The sequence below is a fragment of the Grus americana genome, chromosome 22 (genome assembly GCF_028858705.1).
Source record: "Grus americana isolate bGruAme1 chromosome 22, bGruAme1.mat, whole genome shotgun sequence".
NCBI lineage: Eukaryota > Metazoa > Chordata > Aves > Gruiformes > Gruidae > Grus > Grus americana.
In genome coordinates, this window is record NC_072873.1 from 6409876 (window position 1) to 6434945 (window position 25070).

At 51.4% G+C, this 25070-nt stretch overlaps 1 protein-coding gene, 2 long non-coding RNA genes and 1 gene segment (V, D, J or C); all 4 read right to left on the bottom strand.

Annotated features, from left to right (window-relative positions):
• LOC129195352 (M1-specific T cell receptor alpha chain-like) overlaps positions 1-25070 on the bottom strand; it is a 431139-nt gene that overhangs the window by 264241 nt on the left and 141828 nt on the right. The gene's annotated exons all lie outside the window — the stretch shown is intronic.
• LOC129195363 (uncharacterized) overlaps positions 1-25070 on the bottom strand; it is a 75305-nt gene that overhangs the window by 32769 nt on the left and 17466 nt on the right. The window lies entirely within an intron of this gene.
• On the bottom strand, positions 2802-3786 carry LOC129195362 (Ig heavy chain V region C3-like). The segment is given in 2 exon segments: positions 2802-3212; positions 3639-3786. Coding segments are annotated over 2 exon segments (399 nt in total).
• On the bottom strand, positions 4960-22212 carry LOC129195364 (uncharacterized). 3 transcript variants are annotated; one of them, XR_008573899.1, is made up of 2 exons: positions 21427-22212; positions 4960-7662 (listed from the first exon to the last, which is right to left on the bottom strand). It is a non-coding gene; the product is annotated as an uncharacterized LOC129195364 (long non-coding RNA). The 3 variants fall into 3 exon arrangements; XR_008573900.1 differs by lacking the exon at positions 21427-22212 and adding an exon at positions 8824-8880; XR_008573898.1 differs by lacking the exon at positions 21427-22212 and adding an exon at positions 7955-7982.

A 25070-nucleotide genomic window follows, 5' to 3' on the forward strand; every position in this document is an offset into this window, starting at 1 on the left:
AGCGGCCGCGTGGCACCCAGCTACCAGCTGGGCCTAAACCATGACACTCTCTCAGCCTTTCCTCATGAGAGTGATGCTCCAGTCCTCTAATCATCCTTGTAGCTCTTTGCTGGACCGGGTTGCAGTGCCCCATGAGCAGAGTGTCCAGCCCAAGAGCAAAGCATTACGCCCCCAAGATGTGGGAGTAGCGGGTCGCTGCCCTGCCTGTGCCCACACTGCAGAGGAGGCAGGCTGGACAGAGGTGCCGAACTCCTGGCTAGAAGAGGAAGAGGGCTGTTCCCACTGTGTGCTGCAGGAATGGGTGGGGAGGTCAGGCCAGAGGCACAGGTCAGGCTGCAAGCGGTCAGCGCAGCTCCACAGAGCTGTGCAGAGCACAGGGGCATGCTCAGTTCCTGGGGGCAGGGCAGGGCGCATCACCCCTTCCTTTCACTTACCTACCATGGGCAATAACCCCACGCACATGGCAGTCCACATGGCCAGGACCACTCTCTGTTGCCTCCCTCCAGCTTCTCTCTGCCGGCAGAACAGCTCTGCCCACATCTTCCCTGCCTCTGCCTCTCTGCCTGCAGTCAGTCCTAGTCCCTCCGCGTCACTCCCTCCCTCTGAGACAACAGAGAAGGCGAGAGGCGGGGGCTGGAGAAGCAGCAGCAGTTGATGGTCGCTTGGCAGGAAAACCTCCGTTAGACAAAAGGTGACATGACTGCAAGTGTTTCTGCTGGGACTTTGGAGCTGGCCCTGGGGGTGGCAGCTTGTCCTCCAAGGATGTCCATGTCCCTTGCTGCTGCTGAGCTGCTGCTCCTGTATGGGACCACCTGGACCCCAGCTCTGCTTGGTCAGGGCATCCCTAGGGAGATGTGCTCCTCACTCTGCTCCCTCCACTCTGACCCAGCACCCAACTCGCTCCCCCGTGCTGACACTTCTCCAGCTGTCTCTTCCTGTGTAAACCTCTCCTTGACCCACCAAGGAACAAAGGCCAGGTGACCTCCAGGATACGGTTGGTTCTGAAGCTCTGGGGTAGATGTGCATGCTCAAGACTCACAGCTCATCTCCGAAACTCATGTGTGCAGGACTCAGCAGGGATCAGGCTCTTGGGGCTGCTCAGCAGAGCAGGGACAATCCTTTCTCCGTGCTTATCCTACACAGCAGGAATGCAGATCTCCCCCTCGGACCTTTGTGGCCACAGGACACGACACCTACTGAGCCCTGACACAGTGACATCATCTTGACAGGTACCATCATTTTGGGGAGCACTGCCCACTCCACAGTGGCCCTCCACACACTGTCTGAATCCTTCCCCTCCCCTCTCTTTTCACCAGTGCTCCAACATGGCCCCTTGAGGAGACGATCCAGGACAGGGCTTGGAAGGGGAGTTGCGGAGGACAGATGAACCCATTGAAACTGGAGGCCTGAGGCTGGGAAAAGAAGCAGGGGGATGCAGGGTCAGGGGGACCTATGGTGCCCTGCGTCACTTGGAGCAACACAACAAAGACACTATACTCATCATGTCAAAAGAGTTTTTGACTTAGCTCCTCCTGTTGCACTACTCTGGGGTGCCCTGAACAATAGGAGGTTTCAAAACTCACTTCAACTCTAGATTTCCATGTTCCAGTTGTACTTCTTCAATGCTCACTGTGCTTCTTCCTAGGCAAAACTTTTTCCCTGTCACTTTGTGCCCACGGTAGAAACTGAGAAGGAAGAATGAAGGTAACGGCATGTTCAGGGGTTTGTGTGTGCTTGTGGGAGACTTTGCTGATGCTGCAGCACCTCTGTGCTGTTTCCGAGAAAAGCCACACCAGACTATTCCTGAGAAGTCTGCGAAAAGCCTTGCTTTGCAGTAACCATAAAACTCTCAGCTGGATTTAAACCCCCTCCTTCCATTTCTGCCCTGGCCATGCCCGTCTCTCAAGCACTGTGCCCTTTTCCAGCTCTCTGGTGATGCAGAAATAGGTGGCCATGTCTGAAGGCCATGGCGAGAGCACTTCCAGTGACAGCTGGTTCCTGAAGGGGTCTGCAGAGCTGGTGACTCGCATCTGGAAGGATGAAGCAATGTGCTGGAGTCCTGTGAAGGGATACTGCAACACTATATGCTGCAGGTCTCTGCCAGGAGTCTCACGGATCCAGTCCCAAGCGTAGCTGCTGTCGGTGATGGGTACACCAGAGATGTGGCAGGTAAGCATGAGAGACTCTGAGACCTTCCCTACTGTGGGGCCAGAGGCCTCTGTCTGCACCTGAGAAAGGCCACCTGCAACCCTGGGAGACAAGTATGAGCAGCCAGGAACAGCTCAAGCCAGCACTTCATCTACTCCACCACTTCCCTGGCCTTCTACTTGTGATCTCCAAAATCCAGCAGGTGCAAACACACATGCTCACAAGCTCTGGCTCTTGTTATAGTCTCAGATCTGGCAGAGTAGAACAGACTTCCCCTTTCTGCCAGGGAGATCCCAAATGACCCTCTGTACTTCCCATTTCTTCTGCTCCCTCCTCAGGCAGGAAAACTCCTGGGCTAAGCTGAGTCGACCAGACCCGTACCCAAAACCAGAGCACAGCTATTCACAGCCCTCCCCAAGCTGGGTTATTTCTGGGTACACGTACTACTGGGATTCGATGGAAACAGCAAAACTTGTTTCCAAAGATGAAGGAACTTTGGAGTGTGGGAGGAGAAGGGGTTGGCATGACACATGCAAAGATAGCAAAGAGAAGGCTTAGAGCTCATTGGGGGACATAAGCAGGTAGGACATCCCGGTCAGAATCAAACATTTGAAAACTCTATGCTGTTAACCACATGGCTCTCTGAGAGCAACCCTGAACATCTGGTGGACTCCCCTCCCTGCCAGCACCAAGACCCAGAGCCAGGACCCTGGTGCGAGGTTTGTGTTAAAGCTCTGCTGCATTTCCTGTCTCCGTGTGAACGGCACAGAAGTAGCGGGCAGAGTCCTGAGGGCGCAGGTCCCGCAGCGACAGAGATGACTCGGAACGGGAATTGTCCCGGGAGACTGTGGCTCGGCCCTCCACTGCTGCCCCGTACTTCTTCGTGGTACCCGTGTAACTGATGTAGGACACCCACTCGAGACTGCTACCCGGTGCCTGACGGTACCACAGAACGTCATAATTCCCGAAGGTGAAGCCGGATCCGCGGCAGGAGAGGTGCACGGAGTCCCCGGGTGCTCGCAGCCCTCCGCCGGTCTCCACCAGCCTCAGCTGCGCCCACAGCCCTGCGGACGGAGAGCGCAGGCAGCCGGGCAGGGCGCGCCCACGGCCCGAGGACGTTCACCCGCCGCCCCGGCGACACCCGCCCCGCCACAGCGACAGCCGCTCACCCCCCTCTCTCCCGGCAAAGCCCCGCGACCACGGCAAGGCACCGCCTGCCCTCCTCGGGGATCAGCCGCGCCTGCTCCCGCCACTGCGGCCCCGACCGCGGAACGAAAGCCTCCCTCTCCCTCTGCATCTCCCGCTCCCCCCCACACCACCCGCTCCCCGCTTCCCCGCTAAGGAAGGCGAGCGCCAGGCGACAGCGCGCCCGGCGCGGGAGCAGCCGCAGCCCCGGGGCCCCGGGACGGGCAGGGCCGCCCGCGGCAGCAGCCCCAGCCGCAACCCCGGGCCCAGCCCCGGCCTCGCTGCCCTCCCCGCCCGGCTCTCACCTGCCGGCCCCGCGGCCAAGGACAAGGCCAGGAGCCACGGCCCCAGCCCGGGCGCCACCATGCCCTGCCGCGCCGGGGCCGGCCGGGCACCAAGGGCCCGGCGGGAGCCGCAGAGGAGACGAGCGGAGCCGCGCTCGGGACCGCTCCTCACCGCCACGCCGCCTCGGCCCTTCGCCGGGGCAGCGCCCACGCCTCTGCCCGCCCCCAACAGAACACGCCCGGCCCGGCTCGGCTCCCCGGTGCCGCGGCCCCTACGGGGGAGGAGAAGGGGGGGCGCGGGGAGGGACGCGGGGCAGGGGCGTCGCCAGAGGAGGAGCGCGGCGCCCCGGGAGACGAAGGCTCCTGGCCCGCGCCTCCCATCGCGCCTCCGCCGCTCTCCCGGCTTGTCACCCTGACGAGCCCTGCGGAAGGGGGTGGGCGCCTCGGCCAGGCGCACCTGGGGACAGACCCAGTCCCAGCCCAGGCGCCAGCCCCAGCGCCAGGGACGGGCTGTCGGCCCGCAGCGTCCCCTCGCAGGACCCTCCCCGTGCCCCGCACCCCCAGCCCGCCCTGGCCTTGCCCCCATCCCCTGCCCGTGCCCACAAGGCACACAGAGGGCTGTGCTGCCATCCGGAGGGACCTCGACAAGCTGGAGAAGGAGCTGACAATAAGGAAGCCCATGCAGTTCCTCAGGGGGAAGAGCAAAGTCACAGATTCACAGTCAGAGCATCACAGAACGGTAGGAGTTTGAAGGGACCTCTAGAGATCCTCTCGTCCAGCCCCCTGCTACAGCAGGATCACCTAGATCAGGTTGCACAGGATCGCGTCCAGGCGGGTTTGGAATATCTCCAGAGTAGGAGACTCCACAACCTCTTTGGGCAGCCTGTCCCAGTGCTCTGTCACCCTCAGAGTGAAGAAGTTTTTCCTCATGTGCAGATGGAACTTGCTGTGTTCCAGTTTGTGCCCATTGCCCTTTGTCCTGTCACTGGGCACCACAGAGAAGAGTGTGGCCCCTTCCTCTAGACACCCACCCTTTAGATATTTATAAGCATTAATAAAATCCGCTCTCAGTCTTCTCTTCTCCAGGCTAAACAGACCCAGCTCTGTCAGCCTTTCCTCATAAGAGAGATGCTCCAGGCCCTTAATCATCCTTGAAGGATGGGAGGAAGGGAAGGGGAAGGAAAAAGGGAATGGAAGTGGAAGGGAAAGGGGAAGGGAAGGGGAAGGGGAAGGGGAAGGGGAAGGGAAGGGTGTCCCATCCCACTCAGTGGGTTAGGGTGAGGTTAACTTTTAAATTCTCTGCGCAGTAATCAGGAGTAATGACAATTACTCTAGAGGTTCAAACAAATCACAAAGTTACTTAAAACTCAGAACTACAACAGATAGTGGGAAGGCCAAAGTTAAAACAACACCTAAAACTTAGCAGACCTACAAAAGGTAATGGCTTAGCAAAACTTGTGACATTAACTTAATGTGCCAAAAATGAAGTTAGAGACAAAGAGAGTGATGGAGAGGAAATGAAAAAGAGAGAAAGAGAAAGAGAGAGAAAAGATATCACCACTGTCGGATCCAGCGGTGTTCTCTGCCTGTAGCTGTAGTCCTCAGGTGGTGGGTGAGCGCCAAAAACTTGTTTTTCCCCTTTCTATAACCCAAAATGCTCTGCATAGGTGGGGGTCTGTCATCACTGAGCAGGCACAGGATGTGCTCAGGAATGTTCCAGAAATGAGTTGGTGGGTTGTGGGGGTCTTGGGGGTCTCACTGTGTGTTGTCCCCCCCCTTGCCCCCTTCGGGATTAACTGGGTGATGGCCCTTCACAGGCATGCATGCACAGGACACAGATGGTCTTTTGTCTACATGTTTCAGGAATAGGGGAAGGGGCTCACAAGAAGGTATCCTGCCTCCGCAGGTTCTGTCCTTGGTCAAGACAGATGTCTGCCACATTCCCTCGTTATCACTTTATCCCTGCTTGGGTCAAGATGGATGTTTGCGACATTCCCTTGTTATGAGGGCCTTACACCACCCCGTGGCTCAAACAAATGTCTTGACTACTTCTTGGAGATCATCTTCTAGGGTGGTGATTCTCACATAGTGAACAGAAGGAGAAAGGTGAGAAGAGAAGGAAGAGATGGCATGGGTAATCATACAGCGAACAATAGCTATGCCAATCATTAATAATATGAAACCGACAACTAATGTTAGTCCTATTTTCATTAACCATGACCCCATCCCCTGAGTCCCATGGATCGTAGGATGGATTGTAACCAAGAGTTTGGGGTCTCGCCATCAAACGAGTCTTTCGGTTGCATGGATTGAAAGAGTTCCGCCATCTGGTCTGTTACCTCCTTCATTCTTGTTCGAGCTTCCTCTCTTGAGGCAGTAGCATTGTGTATGGTGATGCAGCATTCTCCATCGGTCAGATTTAACATCCCACAAACTCCTTGTTGTTTAAGCACTATCATATCCAGGGCTAGACGATTCTGAAGGGTCATCCTCGATACCTGTTGGACCTGTAAATTTAATTCTCCAAAATCATATCGTGTCCAGTTACTTAAAAGATGCAGCTGCCAGGTAATATTTTCCAGGAGCAATTGGTGTAATTTTTAAGGTTACATAAGGGGTAAAAATATTGTCAAACATTAACACAGTTAGTTGTCCAGCAGTATAATAATTGGGAGTTTCGACTCCATTAATGGCCCAGTTGGGGCGAGCCTTTGGATTACTTCCCACCTCTCTACGCGATCGCTGGGAAAGTACTGTAAAATTGAAAACACGAGAGGGACACAAAGAAGGGATAGCTAATCCACACCTCAGGCCAGCATGATATTCCAATGTTAAGTAAGAGTAAAATTTTCCATTGGAGCATCCCCATGCTAACCCCAACGGGGCCGGATATATGCTAGTTTTACAGGTATATTGATCCATATAATTCACAGCATATATAATAGGCTTGGTGTTTAAGGGTGTCCCTTGTAGGGGATAATGAGTGAAGGGTATTCCACACCATTCCTGTTTAATAAAATTGTGACTACTGGGAAGAGTGAGGTTACAAGTTTTATCACTATTTTGCCATCCCTTTGAAGGATATCCCCAGCATGTGCACATATCTCAGGTTAGAGTTCTGAGACTATCAATAAACCAAGTTTCAGGAGGATCTCCTGGTCCTGAATCACAAGTGATTGTCTCAGAACAATTAAAAAGGGGGTTTTCAGCTTCCCTGACAGGTGGATCAGATTTGGGCTCTATAAAAACTTGTCGCACTTTGTTCCCTGACCAAGCCCACATCAAATTGTTTCTATCTCAAGAGGTTACATGGGTCTTATTCGGGAGTAGGATACACCATTCTGGGTTCCATTGAGTAGAATAGTTTGCTTCATAGAAATCAGGTTTTGCCAATGGATCAAACAGAGGATCCCATGGATAATAACGACAGGAGTATTCCCTGGTGTATTTGTCAAAAGTGACATTTGCAGCAGGTATGTTCCCTTTGGTGCTGGTAAATAAGGGGTTTGATCCACCTATCGGAGAAGGGATAGAGACTTTAACCGGTGGTCTGGTAACTTTACACGCCACTGTTGAGGATAACTTCGCATCTTTGGCTCATTTTGGAGGTTCACTCCAGACGCTATATATATTGCATCTTATCATTGGCTGTAGCCAAAAATACACTCAGTTATTCTTGATGGTCCAATTTTTTGACAGGAGTGTTCCAGAGGTGGCATTAGTCATAATAAAGATAAACGACAGACTTACAGGGGACATAAAAATCTTTAAATACACAGACCTTTATTTTGGTAACCCCACATCCTAACAAAACCTTGAACTAATTCCCAAGCCACATTTGGGGTACTTTGGCTTGTGGTTCCTATAGCGCATCGGGAGAGACAAAGAACATAGGACCAGATCCACAATTGCCGGTGTTGAGCAGAATTCACAATCGTGGTTTGGCTATGTTACCTCTCTGTATCACACAGATTACGAGTACAAATTCCCAAAAGTAGCACCAGCTTCAGCTTTCTGAGGTGGAGGATGTTTCCAGTAGTTAGACCTGTAAGAAAGAACAAAGGAAATGATCCCGATTCTTTTCAAATTGGTAGTCAAAAGGATGGGACAATCCATCTGGTATTAATCTGGTGTTCCTTTCCATGGGCATCAGCAGCTAACCATGAATAGGCGTTCAGCGGAGTTTTAAGGATCAGAGGCACCTCCCGCACTGTTGGGTTGTCCTGGATAGTGGAAGGGTTCTACGGGGTCCTTTTTCTCCCTCTTGCCAGGGAGCAAGGTGGGGGGTGTTGGACAGAAAGCAGTAATGTTAGGGCATCCATTTATCCCCCACTGACCATTTACTCTGGCTATGGCGTCAGGGAGTCTTGCGGACCACCCAGGGTCGTGAGGCCTCAGGATGCGTTTTACGAGTCCATTGGTCCTTTCTACTATCCTGTTAGCTTGGGGATAGTAGGAGGTTGTGTTGGGTTTGGGTGGCAAGGTTTTGGTAGCAGGGGGGGTTACAGGGGTGGCTTCTGTGAGAAGCTGCTAGAAGCTTCCCCTGTGTCTGATAGAGCCAATGCCAGCCGGCTCCAAGATGGACCCACTGCTGGCCAAGGCCAAGCCAATCAACACCTCTGTGATAACATATTTAAGAAGGAAAAAAAACAGCTAGAGAGAGCTTTTGCAGCCGGAGAGAGGAGTGAAAAGATGTAAGAAACTCTGCAGACACCAAGGTCAGTGCAGAAGGAGGGGCAGGAGGTGCTCCAGGCGCCGGAGCAGAGATCCCCCTGCAGCCCCTGGTGAAGACCATGGTGAAGCAGGCTGTCCCCCTGCAGCCCATGGAAGAAGGATGAGGGGGTGTAGAGATTCCACCTGCAGCCCATGGAGGACCCCACACCGGAGCAGGTGGAGGCACCTGAAGGAGGCTGTGGCCCCATGGGAATCCCGTGCTGGAGCAGGCTCCTGGCAGGACCTGTGGACCCATGGAGAGAGGATCCCACGCCAGAGCAAGTTTGCTGGCAGGACTTGTGACCCCGTGGGGGACCCATGCCGGAGCAGTCTGCTCCTGAAGGTCTGCACCCCGTGGGAGAAACTCATGTTGGAGAAGTTCGTGAAGGACTGCACCCTGTGAGAGGGACTCCATGTTGGAGCAGGGGAACAATGAGAGGAGTCCTCCCCCTGAGGATGAAGAAGTGGCAGAAACACCGTGTGATGAACTGACCGTAACCCCCATTCCTCATCCCCTGTGCCGCTGAGCTGGGGTGCAGAGGTTGAAGCCGGGAGTGAAGTTGAGCCTGGGAAGATGGGAGGGGTGGGGGGAGGTGTTTTAAGATTTGATTTTATTTCTCATTCCTCTACTCAGTTTTGCTTAGTAATAAATTAGATGAATTCCCTGTCTAAGTTCAGTCTGTTTTGCTTGTGACGATAATTAGTGAGTGATCTCTCCCTGTCCTTATCTCGACCCACAAGCTTTTCGTTATACTTTTTCTCCCCTGTCTAGCGAACGAGGGGAGTGATAGAGAGGCTCTGGTGGGCACCTGGCCCCCAGCCAGGGTCAACCCACCACAGGGGTATGGAATGTCCACTGTATTCTCTCAGTTTTTGCCCACTCCTGGACCACCCTGGCAGTAAAGTGGCTGCCGTTGTCCGACTAAATCGATTTATGTTTAGGCAAAAAGCTAAACCACAACTTTAACCCTTTCACTGTATTTTCGCCGGTCGCCCGTGCTACTGCTTTGGCCTGAACGAGTCCCGATATTCTACCCCAGCAAGCACATATTTTTTCCCTTCTGATTTCTTGAAAGGCCCTATGTAATCAACCTGCCAGGTTTCCCATAGTCCTTTCCCATCACTCAGATGCAGTGGGGGGTCTTGTAAGGGTGCTTTTCCAGTCTGGTACGGCATAGCCCGCAGGCAGAAATTACTGTGCTACAGAGTTTTCGGGTAACAGGCCATCCTCTGCTGCCAGCCTCCTTAAGAAGACCTTTGACTCCCGAGTGACCACGTTTCACGTGTAGCCACTCCAATAAGCATTCCCATTTCTCCTCCTCTCTCTCTTCTGCCAGCATAGCCAGGCGGGTGAGTGAGTCCACCTGATTGTTCAGAACATGGCTGGGTGATCCCGCTCCTTGGTGGGCAGCTACCCACCCCACCAATATGGTCTTTTGCTTGGCCACATTTAATATCTCCTCCCACTTTTCTCGCTGCCATACGGGCACCTGGTTAACTTCCCACCGATTTTGTTCCCAAAAGGACAGCCACCCCATGCACCCCTTGATACGGCACAAGAATCAGTGTAGATGTGTACGAGTTCCATCCTGCCTGTCTCTCTCATTACCACACCCCAAACTGGCATCAGTTCCCCCACCTGAGCGCTCCCTTCTCCTTCTGGTACACTTTGCTCCCAGAATCAACGTGTAGAGCCACTGCTCAGTATTTCCATATTTTCCCCTCCCTCCTCGAAGAGGCATCGGTGAACCAGACATTTATTTTTCAGGTGGGATTCAAATGAATGGGCTGCCTTTCTGCAGGAAGGAGAGGTTTCCTCATCTGAGGGAGTGGGTTATTTTTCCTGTGTTTGGAGCATCTCACGCGCTCACTCCCCCCCTTGCTCTGTGTGACTGTAACGCTCCAGCTGGGCACACTGTAGGTAGTTAGGGCCTGGCAGCCGGAAGATGTCGCGCTGTACGGAAAGATAAGACCCCTCTCCTAATAGCCAATAGTGTTTAATTTACGACGTAAGCAGACGGATGTGATGTTGTAAACCTAAGCTATATAATGCTCTGTTGCCCACCAATAAACGCCATTTGCCGTCCACCACATTGGTGTCTGTGAGCTAATGGACCGAACGACCCGGGGTTGGTTGTCGTGCCGTTCCTGAACCAGGTCGTCACGCCAACGACAGGCGACAAGTGGTGCCGAAACCCGGGAAAACTCGCCTGGAATCGGGTGAACGGTGGCCGGAGCGGCAGGACCAGCCCGGCGGGGAGGACGCTCCCGGACCAACAAGGAGGATGGAAGCCCTTGTGAAGGTTGTATCTCAATTACATAAGCAGTGGGGGATTGATTGTAAACCTAAAGATTTTACTCTCGCAGTTGCGAGACTTTTACAAATTGGGGTCATTGACCAGCCGGTGGATATTCTCCACCCTGAAGTGTGGGAGAAGTGCACTAAAGCGTTAGCCGAGGAGACGATGTCCTCGGGTTGTGGGAAAAACCTTAAATCATGGGGAAAAGTGGTACACGCCCTGCAGAAAGCTATACAAGAGCAGGAGACCTGGAGGGCGGCAAAGAGCTGTCTGCTGGCCACTCCGAAATTGGGAGTCGGGGCAGCCACACAGACTTTGCTCCCCCCAGACGCTGGTGATTCTGCTGAGCCTAAAGATCTGCAAGAGGGCGACACGTCCCCTCAATTCCCAAACCCCGACCCGCTTACGGAAGGACAGAAACGAGCTAAATCCTTCTGGGGTGCGCTAGCCGAGGAGGCCAGAAGCACCGCAGAAAAATCAGAATCTAAAGAAATCTGGACTACGCCACCGCCCTACGCGCCCCAAGATGGCGCCGAGCACAAAAAAGAAGGGCAGGGCGAGAATGCCTCCGGCGGGAACAGGGAGGAAGCGCTAAAATCAGCAAGCGCACACAAACAAGAAGGGGATGAGAGCGAGGAGGAGAAAAGCAGCGGGGACGAACGGGGAGAGAAGGGGGGCGTGAATGAGGGGCGGAAACCCAATCAGAGCGGCTATCGGAAAAAATGTCCTCATAGGGCAAACACCCTGTCGATCAGAAGGTGAGGCGGGTCAAGATGGAGGGAACGGCCCACCCACAAGGGAAAAGGGCGGGGCCGGAGCCCGACAAAAAGGTACCGGAACCCGGAAGTAACCAGTCAGTCAAGTTCCGACTCCGGATCAGACACTTCCTGGGACGAGTGGCTTACAACTGATTCGAACTTAGAGGAGAAGGAAACGAAGATAAACAGAGTCAAGGGCCAAAATATTCCCATCCAAATTAAAGAGGAACCAGGAGGGGGAGAAATCCCTCTCACGGACTGGAGGAAAATAAAGACCGCATGCGCCGACTGGGCCCCATCGGCCGCGCTAGCATTCCCAGTCCGGGTGACGGATGGGGGTCAAAGGGTCCACTCGCCAATAAATCCTAAGGATATACAAACAATTGTTAAAGCAATCGCAGACAAAGGGCTCAATTCTGCCTTGGTTTCCACCCTAATAGACGGGATTTTCGGAGGAGACGATATGCTCCCATTCGATATAAAACAGACTTGCAGACTGATCTTTGACGGGGCAGGAATGATTGTTTTTAAACAAGAATGGGAGGACAACTGTACGAGGCAACTAGCCCGAGTAACCCGGGCGGACCACCCACTACACGGCTCCAGCCTGCAGCGGCTAATGGGTACCGACCCAACAATGATTACCCCCCATGCGCAAGCCCAGGGCTTGCGGGCCCATGAAGTTATGACAACTACTCGTGCGGCCAGAGAAGCTATCCGTGTAGCCTCCAGAGTTGTCGCCAAGCCATCGCCGTGGTCCACAATAAAACAAAATGAAAGTGAGAGTTTTACACAATTTGTAGATCACCTCCAGGCAGCGATCGACTCCTCGACCCTGCCTGTGGAAGCAAAAGGCCCAGTCCTTGCAGACTGCTTGCGCCAACAGTGTAATTCGAAAGCCAAAGAAATCTTACGGTCTCTGCCAGCGGGATCAACTATCGCGGACATGATTAAACGTGTCGCGAATGAAGAACATCTAGCCCCGATTCAAGTTGCCGTTCGCACCGCAATAGCTAATATGATGGTATGTTCTAAATGTGGCCAGGCAGGCCACGTCGTAGCAAACTGCCCTTGGCTTAGGGACCCGTCAACACTGCCCGCCCCGCGTCAAAATCGACCCAGAGGACCGTGTTGGGCTTGTGGAAAGAAAGGGCATTTCGCCAGGGAATGCAGATCTAAAAACCAGGGAAACGCAAAGGGGAGGGGGCACCCGGGCCGCACACAGCCCTCTCCCACTTGGGACATAAGACGGCCCAACTATGCCAACCCCGAATGGGGCGAAGCGCTCCTGAATCCGCTGCCCCCTCGACGGGCGACTGACTTTATGGTTCAACCGACGATCCAGCTGAACCCATCCCTGCCTCAGGGACGGCAACTACCACCCCTCGGGGGCGAGACCCCAGGGTGGCCCTGACAGTAAGGTGTGATAACCCGCCAGTGGTGTGGGGAATCTGTTCCCTCTACAATACCTTAGATGGCACCACCATTAGCGTCCCCTTTCTGATCGATACCGGAGCAGATGTTACCGTTATCCCCGAAACGAACTGGCCCCCACGCTGGAAACTGGAAGATGCCCCCTTGGTGGGTGGAGTCGGAGGATTAACTCGAGCCCGGAAGAGCGCCCAATTAATAGCAATTACGCTTCACACAGAAAAAGGACCAGAGAAAACCATCAACCTTTTCCCATATGTCATGTCAGGAGTCCCACCCCTGTTGGGAAGGGACGCTCTGGCTCTATTAGAAGCCAGGGTGACAAATTTACCATAAGGGCCACTGCTACACACCCACTTCTACCAATTAGACTGACGTGGAAATCATCCGACCCAGTGTGGGTCGAGCAGTGGCCCCTGTCGAAGCCTCGAATGGATGCTCTTCTTGAGCTAATCGACCGCGAACTACAACGAGGCCATATAGAGCCTTCTACTAGCCCATGGAACACCCCAGTCTTTGTAATACCCAAACGATCGGGTGAGGGGTTTCGCCTCCTCCATGACCTACGTAAGGTAAACGAGAAAATTCAACCAATGGGTCCCGTCCAAACGCTGTTACCTATGAACTCTATGATACCAGAGGGACAGCCTTGCGCTGTTCTCGACATTAAAGACTGTTTCTTTTCGATACCCCTGCATGAGGAGGATAGAGAACGATTTGCCTTTTCCGTTGTGTTCCCAAATAGCCAACGCCCCAATTTACGCTTCCAGTGGAAAGTACTACCCCAAGGAATGATTAACTCGCCTACTATCTGCCAAATAACGGTAGATCGGGCACTGGCACCGGTTCAACGCAGCGACCCGACTGCAACTATCATTCAATATATGGGTGATATTTTGATCGCCGCACCGTCAGGGAGTCAGGTGGACCAGCTGGTGTCGACAGTTTCAGACACTCTAAAAACAAACGGGTTCGAAATCGCGAGTGCAAAAATTAAAAGAGGACCATGTGTAAGTTTTTTAGGAGTAAACATCACGGGCTCCTATATAACCCCTCCCCAAATGAAAATCCGTCGGAACATCAAGACGCTCCACGACATGCAACAGTTAGTAGGATCCTTGCAATGGCTCCGCAATATCGTCCTGGTCCCTCCAGAAACCATGTCCCCCCTATACGACCTTCTGAAAGGCAAGAACCCATGGGAACAAAAAACTCTAACGACAGAAGCAATGAGCTCTCTTGACTTTATCGAGCAGCAGATATCGTCAAGCTCACTCGCCAGATGGAAGCCAAATGTATCACTCGATCTGTATGTGCATTTTACGACAGGAGGGGGAGTAGGGGCACTGGCCCAAGGCCCCCCTGAAAAAGCTCAACCAATACAGTGGGTAGTCCTGGGAAAACCATCACGTGCATTCTCCCCAGGAATCGAGTGCCTTGGTAACCTCATCATGAAAGGCAGAAAACTCGCCCTAAGGCATTTAGGCATTGAACCTGCCACAATATACCTACCCTTCCGCAAACAGCTCCCAACGCAATCAGTGGCAATGTCAGAACATCTAGCTGTAGCCCTCGTCGGATTTGGTGGAGAAGTCCGGCATGCCAGAAAGCCCCCCTGGACTCAAATGCTGAAAATCGTCGACATCGACCTTCCACAGAAGGTCATGGACCGGCCCCAGCCGGGACCAACGGTCTTCACACATCCTCAGTAACCTCAACCGCGGCAGCAGTATGGCAATTGGAAGGAGAATGGCACCGTATCAAAATGACCGATTTTGCGCTTTCAGTTCAACAGCTGGAAGCGGCGGCTGTGGTACTGGCATGCGGACTGTTCCCAATGGAGCATCTCAATATAGTAACCGATTCAATGTTCGTGGCCAAGCTTTGCTTAGCCATGTCAGGGCCCGGTGTGTCGACATCTACAATAGCTCTAATGCTAGAAGAAGCGCTTTTTTCCCGAAAAGGTACCATATCGGTCATCCACGTCAACAGCCACGACCCAATTAAAGGCTTTTTCCAAACCGGTAACGACAAAGCAGATGCCGCTGCTAAAGGATTGTGGACACTAAGAGATGCCCGCCAGCTACATGAATCCCTCCACATTGGAGCTAAAGCGCTAGCAAAGAGATGTGGAATTTCAGCCACTGACGCGAAACACATAGTAGCCACGTGCCCCCATTGGCAAAAAACACCTCTATGGTCTAGTGGAGTCAACCCCAGAGGTCTCAAAGCCTCTGAAGTGTGGCAGACGGATTTTACATTCTGTCAATTACTGAAACCTCGAGCATGGCTAGCGGTGACTGTAGACACGTATAGCGGGATGATTGTAGCGACACAACACCTCAAGACCGACTCCAAAGCAACCATCCAACACTGGCTGACAGCCATGGCTTGGCTTGGCGTCCCTAATCAGATCAAAACAGACAACGGTCCGAATTTTGTATCCAAATCAGTCCAAACATTCGCTCTGAAATGGGGCATTACCTTAATACACGGCATCCTGTATAATAGCACGGGACAAGCCATAGTCGAACGAGCAAACCAAACTTTAAAATCTAAATTAGAGGTGTTAGCAAAAGCAGAAGGTTTTACCGACACTGTTCCCCCAGGAAAGCAGGCGCGCTTACTAGCGACTGCTTTATTAGCACTAAACCAATTCCCCAGGGGAGAAGAGGTGAATAGTCCCACCCAAAAACATTGGGCCACTTGAGCATTAGAGGAAGGCCCATTAGTCATAATCAGAAATGAGCTGGGAGAATGGGAACAAGGATGGAGATTAGTCCTTACAGGGCAAGGATATGCCGCAGTCAAAAAAGATGGAATAGTTAAGTGGTGTCCGCTTAAGTCTATTAAACCAGACCTCCAGAATAAAACTAATGAAAACTATGAGTTTTTGTTCACAGGACTGGATTACTGGACGCCCTCGTAACCCGTACACCCCGGTGACAAAAGAAGATGACAAGCTGACAAGCACCCCGTCCAAACCTGGAAATTCCGCACTGGGAGAAACCAAACGACGAAATAGCCCCCGCAGGGGGGGGCCACGATGCCTTTGTGTGATTTTGATCCTAGACCTTGTCACCGTAGAACAGGTAAAATCAGGTCACCCTCATCAGCCATTTAAATGGTCCCTCTTCCGGTTTGAGGATCACCAGATTATCGCAACTCAAATAACATCAGGTGCACCAAATTTTACTACCTCTCTGTGTCAGCTTGTCCCGAGAGACTGGTGTTGGGAATACCTAGGATTTTATATGTGTCCTAGCTCTAATCCTGGGAAGGGATATTGTAACTCCCCTAACCAATATTACTGTAGCTATTGGGGATGTGAGACCGTAGCCCCTGCTTGGATACCGGGTAGTGGTAGAGACAAATACCTAAAAGTCCAATAGGGTCCAAATGAGTGCATTCCACCGCAAGCATGGCGAGGACGCGGAAATTGCCAATACCTCTTCTTAAATGTTACCAAGTCCCAAGAGAACAGTTGGTTACTTGGAAAAATGTGGGGAATAAGATACACAGAACCAGGGACAGACAAAGGTGGCTTAATCATCATAAAAAAAGAGGTTGTCCCGAATGATCCATGGCCAACAGGCCCCAACCAAGCAATTGCTAAGAGAGTGGTCCATGCTATTCGCAGCCAGGACTACGTGATTAAAAAGACCAACAACCAGAAAACATCCACCACGCCACCCACCGCCGAAATCCCTTATGGAAATCCTCTCTGGAAAATGATGCAAGCTAGCTACCAGGTATTGAACAAAACTAATCCAAACCTTACAGAACATTGCTGGTTATGCTATGGAAGAAAACCACCTTTTTATGAGGCTGTAGGAATAACGGACATGCCTTTACAGTCAAATGGTATAAATCCGGCCCAATGTATATGGGACACAGAAAAACAAACCATTACATTGACACAGGTGGTGGGAAGTGACATGTGTGTAGGCAAAGTCCCAGAGCACAATAAACAACTATATATTGGTAAGGCACGGTACAAAACCCCTGCAAAGTGGTTAATACCGGCCGAAAATGCCAAGTGGATTTGTTCCACTGTTGGACTTACACCTTGTTTGTCCTTGGAAATATTTGATGAATCCTCAGAATATTGCGTCCAGGCGTCTGTAGTCCCTAAGATCTTTTACCATCCTGAAGAATATGCCTATGACTCATATATTACCCCAGGACATCATCTGTCAAAACGGGAACCCTTTACAGTACTAACAATAGCTACTCTGATGATCATAGGAGGTGCAGGACTAGGCACAGGAGTAACATCCTTGGTACAACAGAGCAAAGAATTCAGCGCCCTGAGAGTGGCAGTAGATGAGGACATGGCTAGAACTGAACAATCAATAACTGCATTAGAACAATCAATTAGATCATTATCGGAAGTCGTGTTACAAAATCGAAGAGGATTAGACCTGGTTTTCTTACAGCAAGGAGGGGTGTGCGCTGCACTAAAAGAAGAGTGTTGTATATATGCGGACCACACAGGAGTAGTGAGGGACACTATGGCCAAATTCCGAGAGGGATTGGAAAAGCGAAAAAGGGAACGAGAGGCACAAGAAGATTGGTTTGCATCATGGTTTAACCACCCGCCATGGCTAACCACCCTGATATCTACCTTGATAGGGCCAATCGCAATGATCATGATGGCACTGATCTTTGGACCCTGTCTATTGAATAGAATCGTGTCGTTTGTTAGAAGCTGGCTAGAGAGCGTTAACATTATGTTAGTAGAACGCCAGCAACTGCTTTAAGAATAGTGAATAGATATATATATTTAAGAATACTAAGAAGGTATGCTCAGTGTTACCCCCAGTTATCCCTGAAATTATCCCGACTTACACCTCATTACTAACGGTTACCCCTAACTTCCACCCGTTTAACGTGCCTTATCCTTTTATTCAAATTTATGACATATAAGAGTGTCATATAATATAGAATAAGAATAGAGATAGACCTTATTCTTAGAATTGTTATATTTTAACTAATTTTCTTATGCATAGGGAGGGGGGAAATGTAGGTAGTTAGGGCCTGGCGGCCGGAAGATGTCGCGCTGTACGGAAAGATAAGACCCCTCTCCTAATAGCCAATAGTGTTTAATTTACGACGTAAGCAGACGGATGTGATGTTGTAAACCTAAGCTATATAATGCTCTGTTGCCCACCAATAAACGCCATTTGCCGTCCACCACATTGGTGTCTGTGAGCTAATGGACCGAACGACCCGGGGTTGGTCGTCGTGCCGTTCCTGAACCAGGTCGTCACGCCAACGACAGGCGACAGCACACCATTTCTAACTGGTTCCTGGTGCGACTCCCACAGGGGTGGGGTGCTGCCAGAACAGGTCTCAGGGCATTAAAGGGCCCTCGTAGGGTGATGGATTGTCACCCTATCATTCTTTCAGCCTCCTGCAAGGCTAGACTGACCACAAAAAGACCCATTTCCCAGACCAGGTATCGCTTTTCTGCATCTTTAAAGCTGCGTGAATAAAACCCAATGGAGCGGGTCGGACCCGCTGGTCCGTGCTGCCGCGTGTGTATAGACGCCCCATGAATTGCAAAACCGCATTAAATTTGGAGTGGATCTGTCAGGTGTATTGGACCCAAAGCTTGATATGCTCCTGCTTCAAAACCCAGTAATTTTAGGGCTTCCTCATGAATAGGTGTCCAATCCCAGGTAGTGTTTTTCAATGTTAAATTGTAAAGGGGACAAGCTATGATAGAAATCTCTGGAATATGTTTCCTCCAGAATACCAGCAAGCCTAGGGAATGTTGCAGCTCTTTTTTATTTTCTGGGATTTCGATCTGTTCTAAGGTAGCTTCGGGGGAAATACACACCGCTCCTCCTTTCCACCATATATCTAGGAACTTCACCTTGGGGGAGGGGAGTTGTACCTTTTCTGCCAGAACCTGAAGTTCTAAACTTTCCAGGTGAGTGATTATTTTCTTTTGGGTTTGTCCCACTGCAGTGGCATTGGACCCCCCGCACCAATATATCATCAATGTATTGGTAGGTTTTAACTCCCCCCTCAGGGGTGATTTCTGATAGTGCTTGTGCCAGGGCATGGTGCGCCAAGGTAGGTGAGTGCCGATATCCTTGGGGCGAACGAGTAAAGGTGTATCGTGTACCTTCCCATGTAAATGCAAATCTATCTCGGTCACCTTCCTGTAGAGGAACCATGAAGAACATGTCTTTTACACCAACGGTGGCTAAAATGTTACGGGACTGTTCCTGTATGGTGACCATCAGTTCGGCTATATTAGGCATGGCTGCTGTCAGGGGACTGGTGCCTGCGTTTAAGTGCCAATAATCCATCATTAGCCACCACTTGCCATTTGTTTTGCGAACTGGCCACACTGGAGAGTTATAAGGGGAGTGAGTTTGAAAAACTACCCGCTGTTCTTGCAGCTCTCTCATCACCAGAGCGACTCCCTCCCTCTCTCCCAGTGGTAAGGGACAGGCTTTCACATTCATGATTTTAGACAGGGGAAGTGTAGGGGTGCTCTGCAAAAGCCTTATCAAGGTTGCCGGAGACCCAAACTTCCACTCCCTCCCTTCCAAGTCCATCCAGGACTTCCCTTTCAATAAATCCAATCCCAGAATATTCGTGGGGAGCACTCCCAATACCATAGTGGTCTCAGTGGGGGTGGAGTCTCCCGGCAGCCAGCACTTTACTCAGGCTGTAGGTTGGGGTTTGGAATATCGGAACACATAGGTAACCCATATCTGTTTTTTATCAGGGACGATCCCACTCTGGCCTGTGGTATCAGCATTTAAAGCAGACATTTGGGCCCCTGTGTCTACCAGAAAAGTGACCGGAGTCTGAAAAGGGCCAAGGGGAAAAGTTACCAGTAGGTCCCCCTGCTCATTTCGGTGAGCCTTCTAAAATACACCCACCGGCCATCCCCCGGCACACTCACTGGGGATGGCGCAAGAAGTTTCCTGGCTTTGGAGGGCTGGTGAGCCCCTCCACGGGAGCCGTAGGAACAGCTGACCTCTGAGGTACAGGGACTGTGGGGATGCTTTCTTTTCCCGGCCGACCTCTATCTATCAGATTCCACATTTTTACCAGCAGCTGCAAATTGGGGAGGGGTAGGCCATCCATTAATTCTTGGGGAATACCCTTATCTAGACCTTCCTTCCACAAGCAATTTCTTGACACTTCTCTCTCAGGGGCGGAGTATTTTTTCCTCTGTCTCAGCCCTACAGACCACTGCTTGTGCCGTTCCCTCCCTTCCAACAGAGCCCACGTGCCAGCCATAACTGATCAATTCCCATGCAATTTCCCCACAGGTAATACCCGGTCTGCCTTGAGGTCCCATGGCTACAGTGGCTCTTACTCGGTCTTCAATTTGCACAGCATAAATCTTCCGTGAATCAAGTAACCCTTTAATCAAGGGAGTCATCCTATCCAGATTGGCAAACAACATCATCAGGGAAGGTTGGCGGGGAACTAGGTGCTTGTCATGAATTAGTTGGAGGCAAGCCGCCATCTGTACACTCTCTGCAAGATGGCTTACCCCAGGGGTGGGGATGGCAATGGGATCTCCTCTCTCCAAGGGGTCTAACCCTCCAGCCCAATACACCACCCTTTGGGTCAGGGACCAAGGTTCCTGCTCGTCATCTACGCTCAAAAATACACCAGGACCCCAATATCCCTGAACCACTTCCTCTGAAAGCCTTATTCTGTCTCCGCCTGTCAGGGAGACCCTCCACACATATTCTGTCTCAGTTTCCTTAGCCTGCCTACTATATTTTTCCTGCAGTTTCACCAATTCAGTAACGGTATAAGGTATCTCTTCAGTGGTAACGGCAGGTTCCACATCTTCACTGTCATACACGACTTCAGTTTTAATAACTGGCCAGAGCTTGGCAGTAGGGTCAGGCTCTGTCACCGCCCCCAGCTCCTCCCATGGGTAGTGAGGGGCAACCTGCCTCGCAATGAGGTCGGCTTCCTTTGATAAGCTAGAAAATCCTGGGTCGCTGTCAAGGTCCCCAGGGAGCTGCAACTTCAGCTCTCTTCCCCTCACAAAAGCATCTCACAGGCTACCCTTCAAGTTTTCCATGATTCTTTTATCGTCCGCTAATGCTTTTTCGGCTAGCTGCTGTCTCACCCATTCCGTTTCCTATTCTGCCTGTAGTTTGCTAACCAGCTCCTGAAGGAATTACTTTGCAGTCAAGATCAGGCTTATCCAAGGTTGCCATGACCTACTGCCAGAGATTTCGGCTTGAACCGAATATCAGTTCTCCTTTCTTCAGCACTCTGGCTGATACCACCTTTTATGGAACCTCTGTACCGCTTCTCACAGAGAATCCTGTCTGCAACACCAATTTAATGTTCCGTCCCACTCAGGGGGTGAGGGTGAGGTTAACTTTTTAATTCTCTGCGCAGTAATCAGGAGTAACAACAATTACTCGAGAGAGTCAAACAAATCACAAAGTTACTCAAAACCCAGCGGAACTACAAAAGATAGTGGCTTGGCAAAACTTGAAATGATATTACCCTAATGTGCTGAAAATGAAGTTAGAGACACAGAGAGTGACTGAGAGGAAAAGAGGGAAAGAAGGAGAGGGAGGAAAACAGAAAAGATATCACGACCCTTGGATCCAGCGATGTTCTCTGCTCATAGTGGTAGACCTAAGGTGGTGGGCATGCACCAAAAACATGTCTTTCCCCTTTCTATAACCCAATGTCCCTTTTCCATAGGCAGAGGTCTGTCATCACTAAGCAGGCACAGGACGTGCTCAGGAATGTTCCAGAAATGAGTTGGTGGGTTGTGGGGGTCTTGGGGGTCTCACTGTCCCGCCCCAATTCGGGGTCGACCGAGTGATGGCACGTGTGGAGACAGATGGTCTTTTGTCCACATGTTTCAGGAATAGGGGAAGGGGCTCACAGGAAGGTATCCTGCCTCTGCAGGTTCTGTCCTTGGTAGAGACAGATGTCTGCCACATTCCCTCATTATCAGTTTATCCCTGCTTGGGTCAAGATGGATGTTTGTGACATTCCCTTGTTATCAGAGCTTTACACCCAGTCACCCAGGAATTCTGGAAGTGATCATGGTCTGGTCAGAAGGCAAAGATTTTGGAATATTGCAGAGGAAGATGTAACACATGCTGTAGAGGCCCCACCATGTAGTAAACTGCCAGAAAATGAGAAGCAATGTGCCCTGTTCATTGAGGGGTCCTGTCGCACTGTGCAAAAACATCGGAGGTGGAAGGCTGCTGTGTGGAGTCCTACACGAGGAGTCACAGAAGCTGCTGAAGGAGAAGTTGAATCAAGTCAGTTTGCAGAGGTGAAAGCCATCCAGCGGGCTTTAGTCATTGCTGAACAAGAACAGTGGCTGATGCTCTACCTCTGTACTGAATCATGGAATGAACTGCCCCAGGGGTGGAAACACAGCCCCACCATTTGCCATGGCCTGATCCAGACTGCACTGGAATGGGGTGAAGCCCCAGAACACCTGCAATACATGGATGACTTCATTGTATGAGGCAACTCAGCAGAAGAAGTTTTTGAGAAAGGGAAGAAAATAATCCAAATCCTTTGAAAATCCACTTTTGCTATAAAACCAAGTAAGGTCAATGGATCTGCACAAGAGGTCCAGATTTAGGAATAAAATAGCAAGATGGATGCCGCCAGATCCCAAAGGATGCGATCAACAAAATAGCAGCCATGCCTCCACCAACTAACAAACAGGAAACACAAGCTTTCTTAGGGGTTGTGGGTTTCTGGAGAATGCTTATCCCAAATTACAGTCTCATTGTAAGTCCTCTGTATCAAGTGACCCAGAAGAAGAATGATTTCAAACGAGGCCCTGAGCAACGACAAGCCTTTGAGCACATTAAACCGGACATTGTCCATGCAGTAGCCCTTGGGCCAGTCCGAGCAGGACCAGATGTCACAAATGTGCTCTACTCCACAGCCGGGGAAGATGGCCCTACCTGGAGTCTCTGGCAGAAAGCACCAGGGGAGACTCGAGGTGGACCCCTGGGGTTTTGGAGTCGGGGATACAGAGGATCCAAGGCCTGCTACACTCCAACTGAACAAGAGATATTGGCAGCATATGAAGGGGTTGGAGCTGCTTCAGAGGTGCTTGGTACCGAAGCACAGCTCCTCCTAGCAGCCCGACTGCTGGTGCTGGGCTGGATGTTCAAAGGGAGGGTCCCCTCTACACACCATGCAACTGATGCTACATGGAGTAAGTGGGTCACACTGATCCACAGGTCTTGAGGGAACTGGCGGATGAAGTGGCCAGGCCACTCTCCATCATATTCAAGAAGTCCTGGCAGTCTGGCAAAGTTCCCACTGATTGCAAGAGGCAAAACATAACCCCCATTTTTAAGAAGGGAAAAAAGGTAGACCCAGGGAACTACAGGCTGGTCAGTCTCAACTCCGTGCCTGGCAAGATTATGGAGAAGACCCTCCTGGAGACTATGCTCAGGCACATGGAAAATAAGGCGGTGATTGGTGACAGCCAACACGGCTTCACTAAGGGCAAATCGTGCCTGACAAACTTGGTGGCCTTCTATGATGGGGTTACAGCGTCGGTGGACAAGGGAAGAGAAGCTGACATCATCTACCTGGACTTGTGCAAGGCATTTGACACTGTCCCACACGACATCCTTGTCTCTAAATTGGAGAGACGTGCATTTGACGGATGGACCATTCAGTGGATAAGGAATTGGCTGGATGGTCGCACTCAAACAATTGTGGTTAACGGCTCAATATCCAAGTGGAGAATGGTGAGGAGTGGCGTTCCTCAGGGGTCGGTACTGGGACCGGCACTGTTCAACATCTTTGTCAGTGACATGGACAATGGGATCGAGTGCACCCTCAGCAAGTTTGCTGACGACACCAAGCTGTGTGGTGTGGTAGACACGCTGGAGGGAAGGGATGCCATCCAGAGGGACCTTGACAGGCTGGAGAGATGGGCCCATGCGAACTGCATGAAGTTCAACAAGGCCAAGTGCAAGGTCCTGCATGTGGGTCGGGGCAATCCCAAGGACGACTATAGGCTGGGTGAGGAATGGATTGAAAGCAGCCCCGAGGAGAAGGACTTGGGGGTATTGATTGATGAGAAGCTCAACATGAGCCGGCAGTGTGCGCTTACAGCCCAGAAAGCCAACCGTGTCCTGGGCTGCGTCAAAGCCAGTGTGGCCAGCAGGTCGAGGGAGGTGATCCTGCTCCTCTATTCCTCTCTTGTGAGACCCCACCTGGAGTACTGCACCCAGCTCTGGGGTCACCTGTACAGGAGAGACATCGAGCTGTTGGAGTGAGTCCAGAGGAGGGCCACGAAGCTGATCAGAGGGCTGGAGCACCTCTCCTATGAGGACAGGCTGAGAGAGTTAGGATTGTTCAGCCTGGAGAAGAGAAGGCTCCGGGGAGATCTAATTGCAGCTTACCAGTAGCTAAAGGAGGCCTACAAGAAAGATGGTGAGGGAATGTTTATGAGGGAGTGTAGTGACAGGACAAGGAGTAATGGGTTCAAGCTGAAGGAGGGTCGATTTAGATTAGATGTTAGAAAGAAATTCTTTACTGTTAGAGTGGTGAGGCACTGGCACAGGTTGCCCAGAGAGGTTGTGGATGCCCCATCCCTGGAAGTGTTTAAGGCCAGGTTGGATGGGGCTTTGGGCAACGTGGTCTAGTGGAGGGTGTCCCTGCCCGTGGCAGGGGGGTTGGAACTAGATGATATTTGAGGTCCCTTCCAACCCAAACCATTCTATATTTCTATGATTCTGTGATCACACAGTGGGCTTGAATAGGAAACCCCAGTCACATCAAATGTCATGGAGATGACATGATCAAATGAAAGATTTTGGAATATTCCTAGAGGAGGGGGTGATGTGTGCTGAAGAGGCCTCACTGTGTAATAAGCTGCCAGAAAATGAGAAGCAATATGCCCTGTTCACTGAGGGGTCCTGTCACATTGCAGTCAGTTTGCAGAGGTGAAAGCCATCCAGCTGGCTCTAGACAATGCTGAACGAGAACAGTGGCTGATGCTCTGCCTCCCTACTGACTCATGGATGGTGGCCAATGCCCTCTGGGGGTGGTTACAGCAATGGAAGCAGAGCAACTGGCAGCACAGAAGCAAACCCATCTGGGCTGCCCCACTGTGGCAAGATATTGCTGCCTGGCAAGAAAATCTGATTGTAAAAGTACATCACGTAGATGCCCATGTACCCAAGAGTTGGCCCACTGAAGAACATCAGAACAACCAGCATATGGAATTAGGCTGCTAAGAT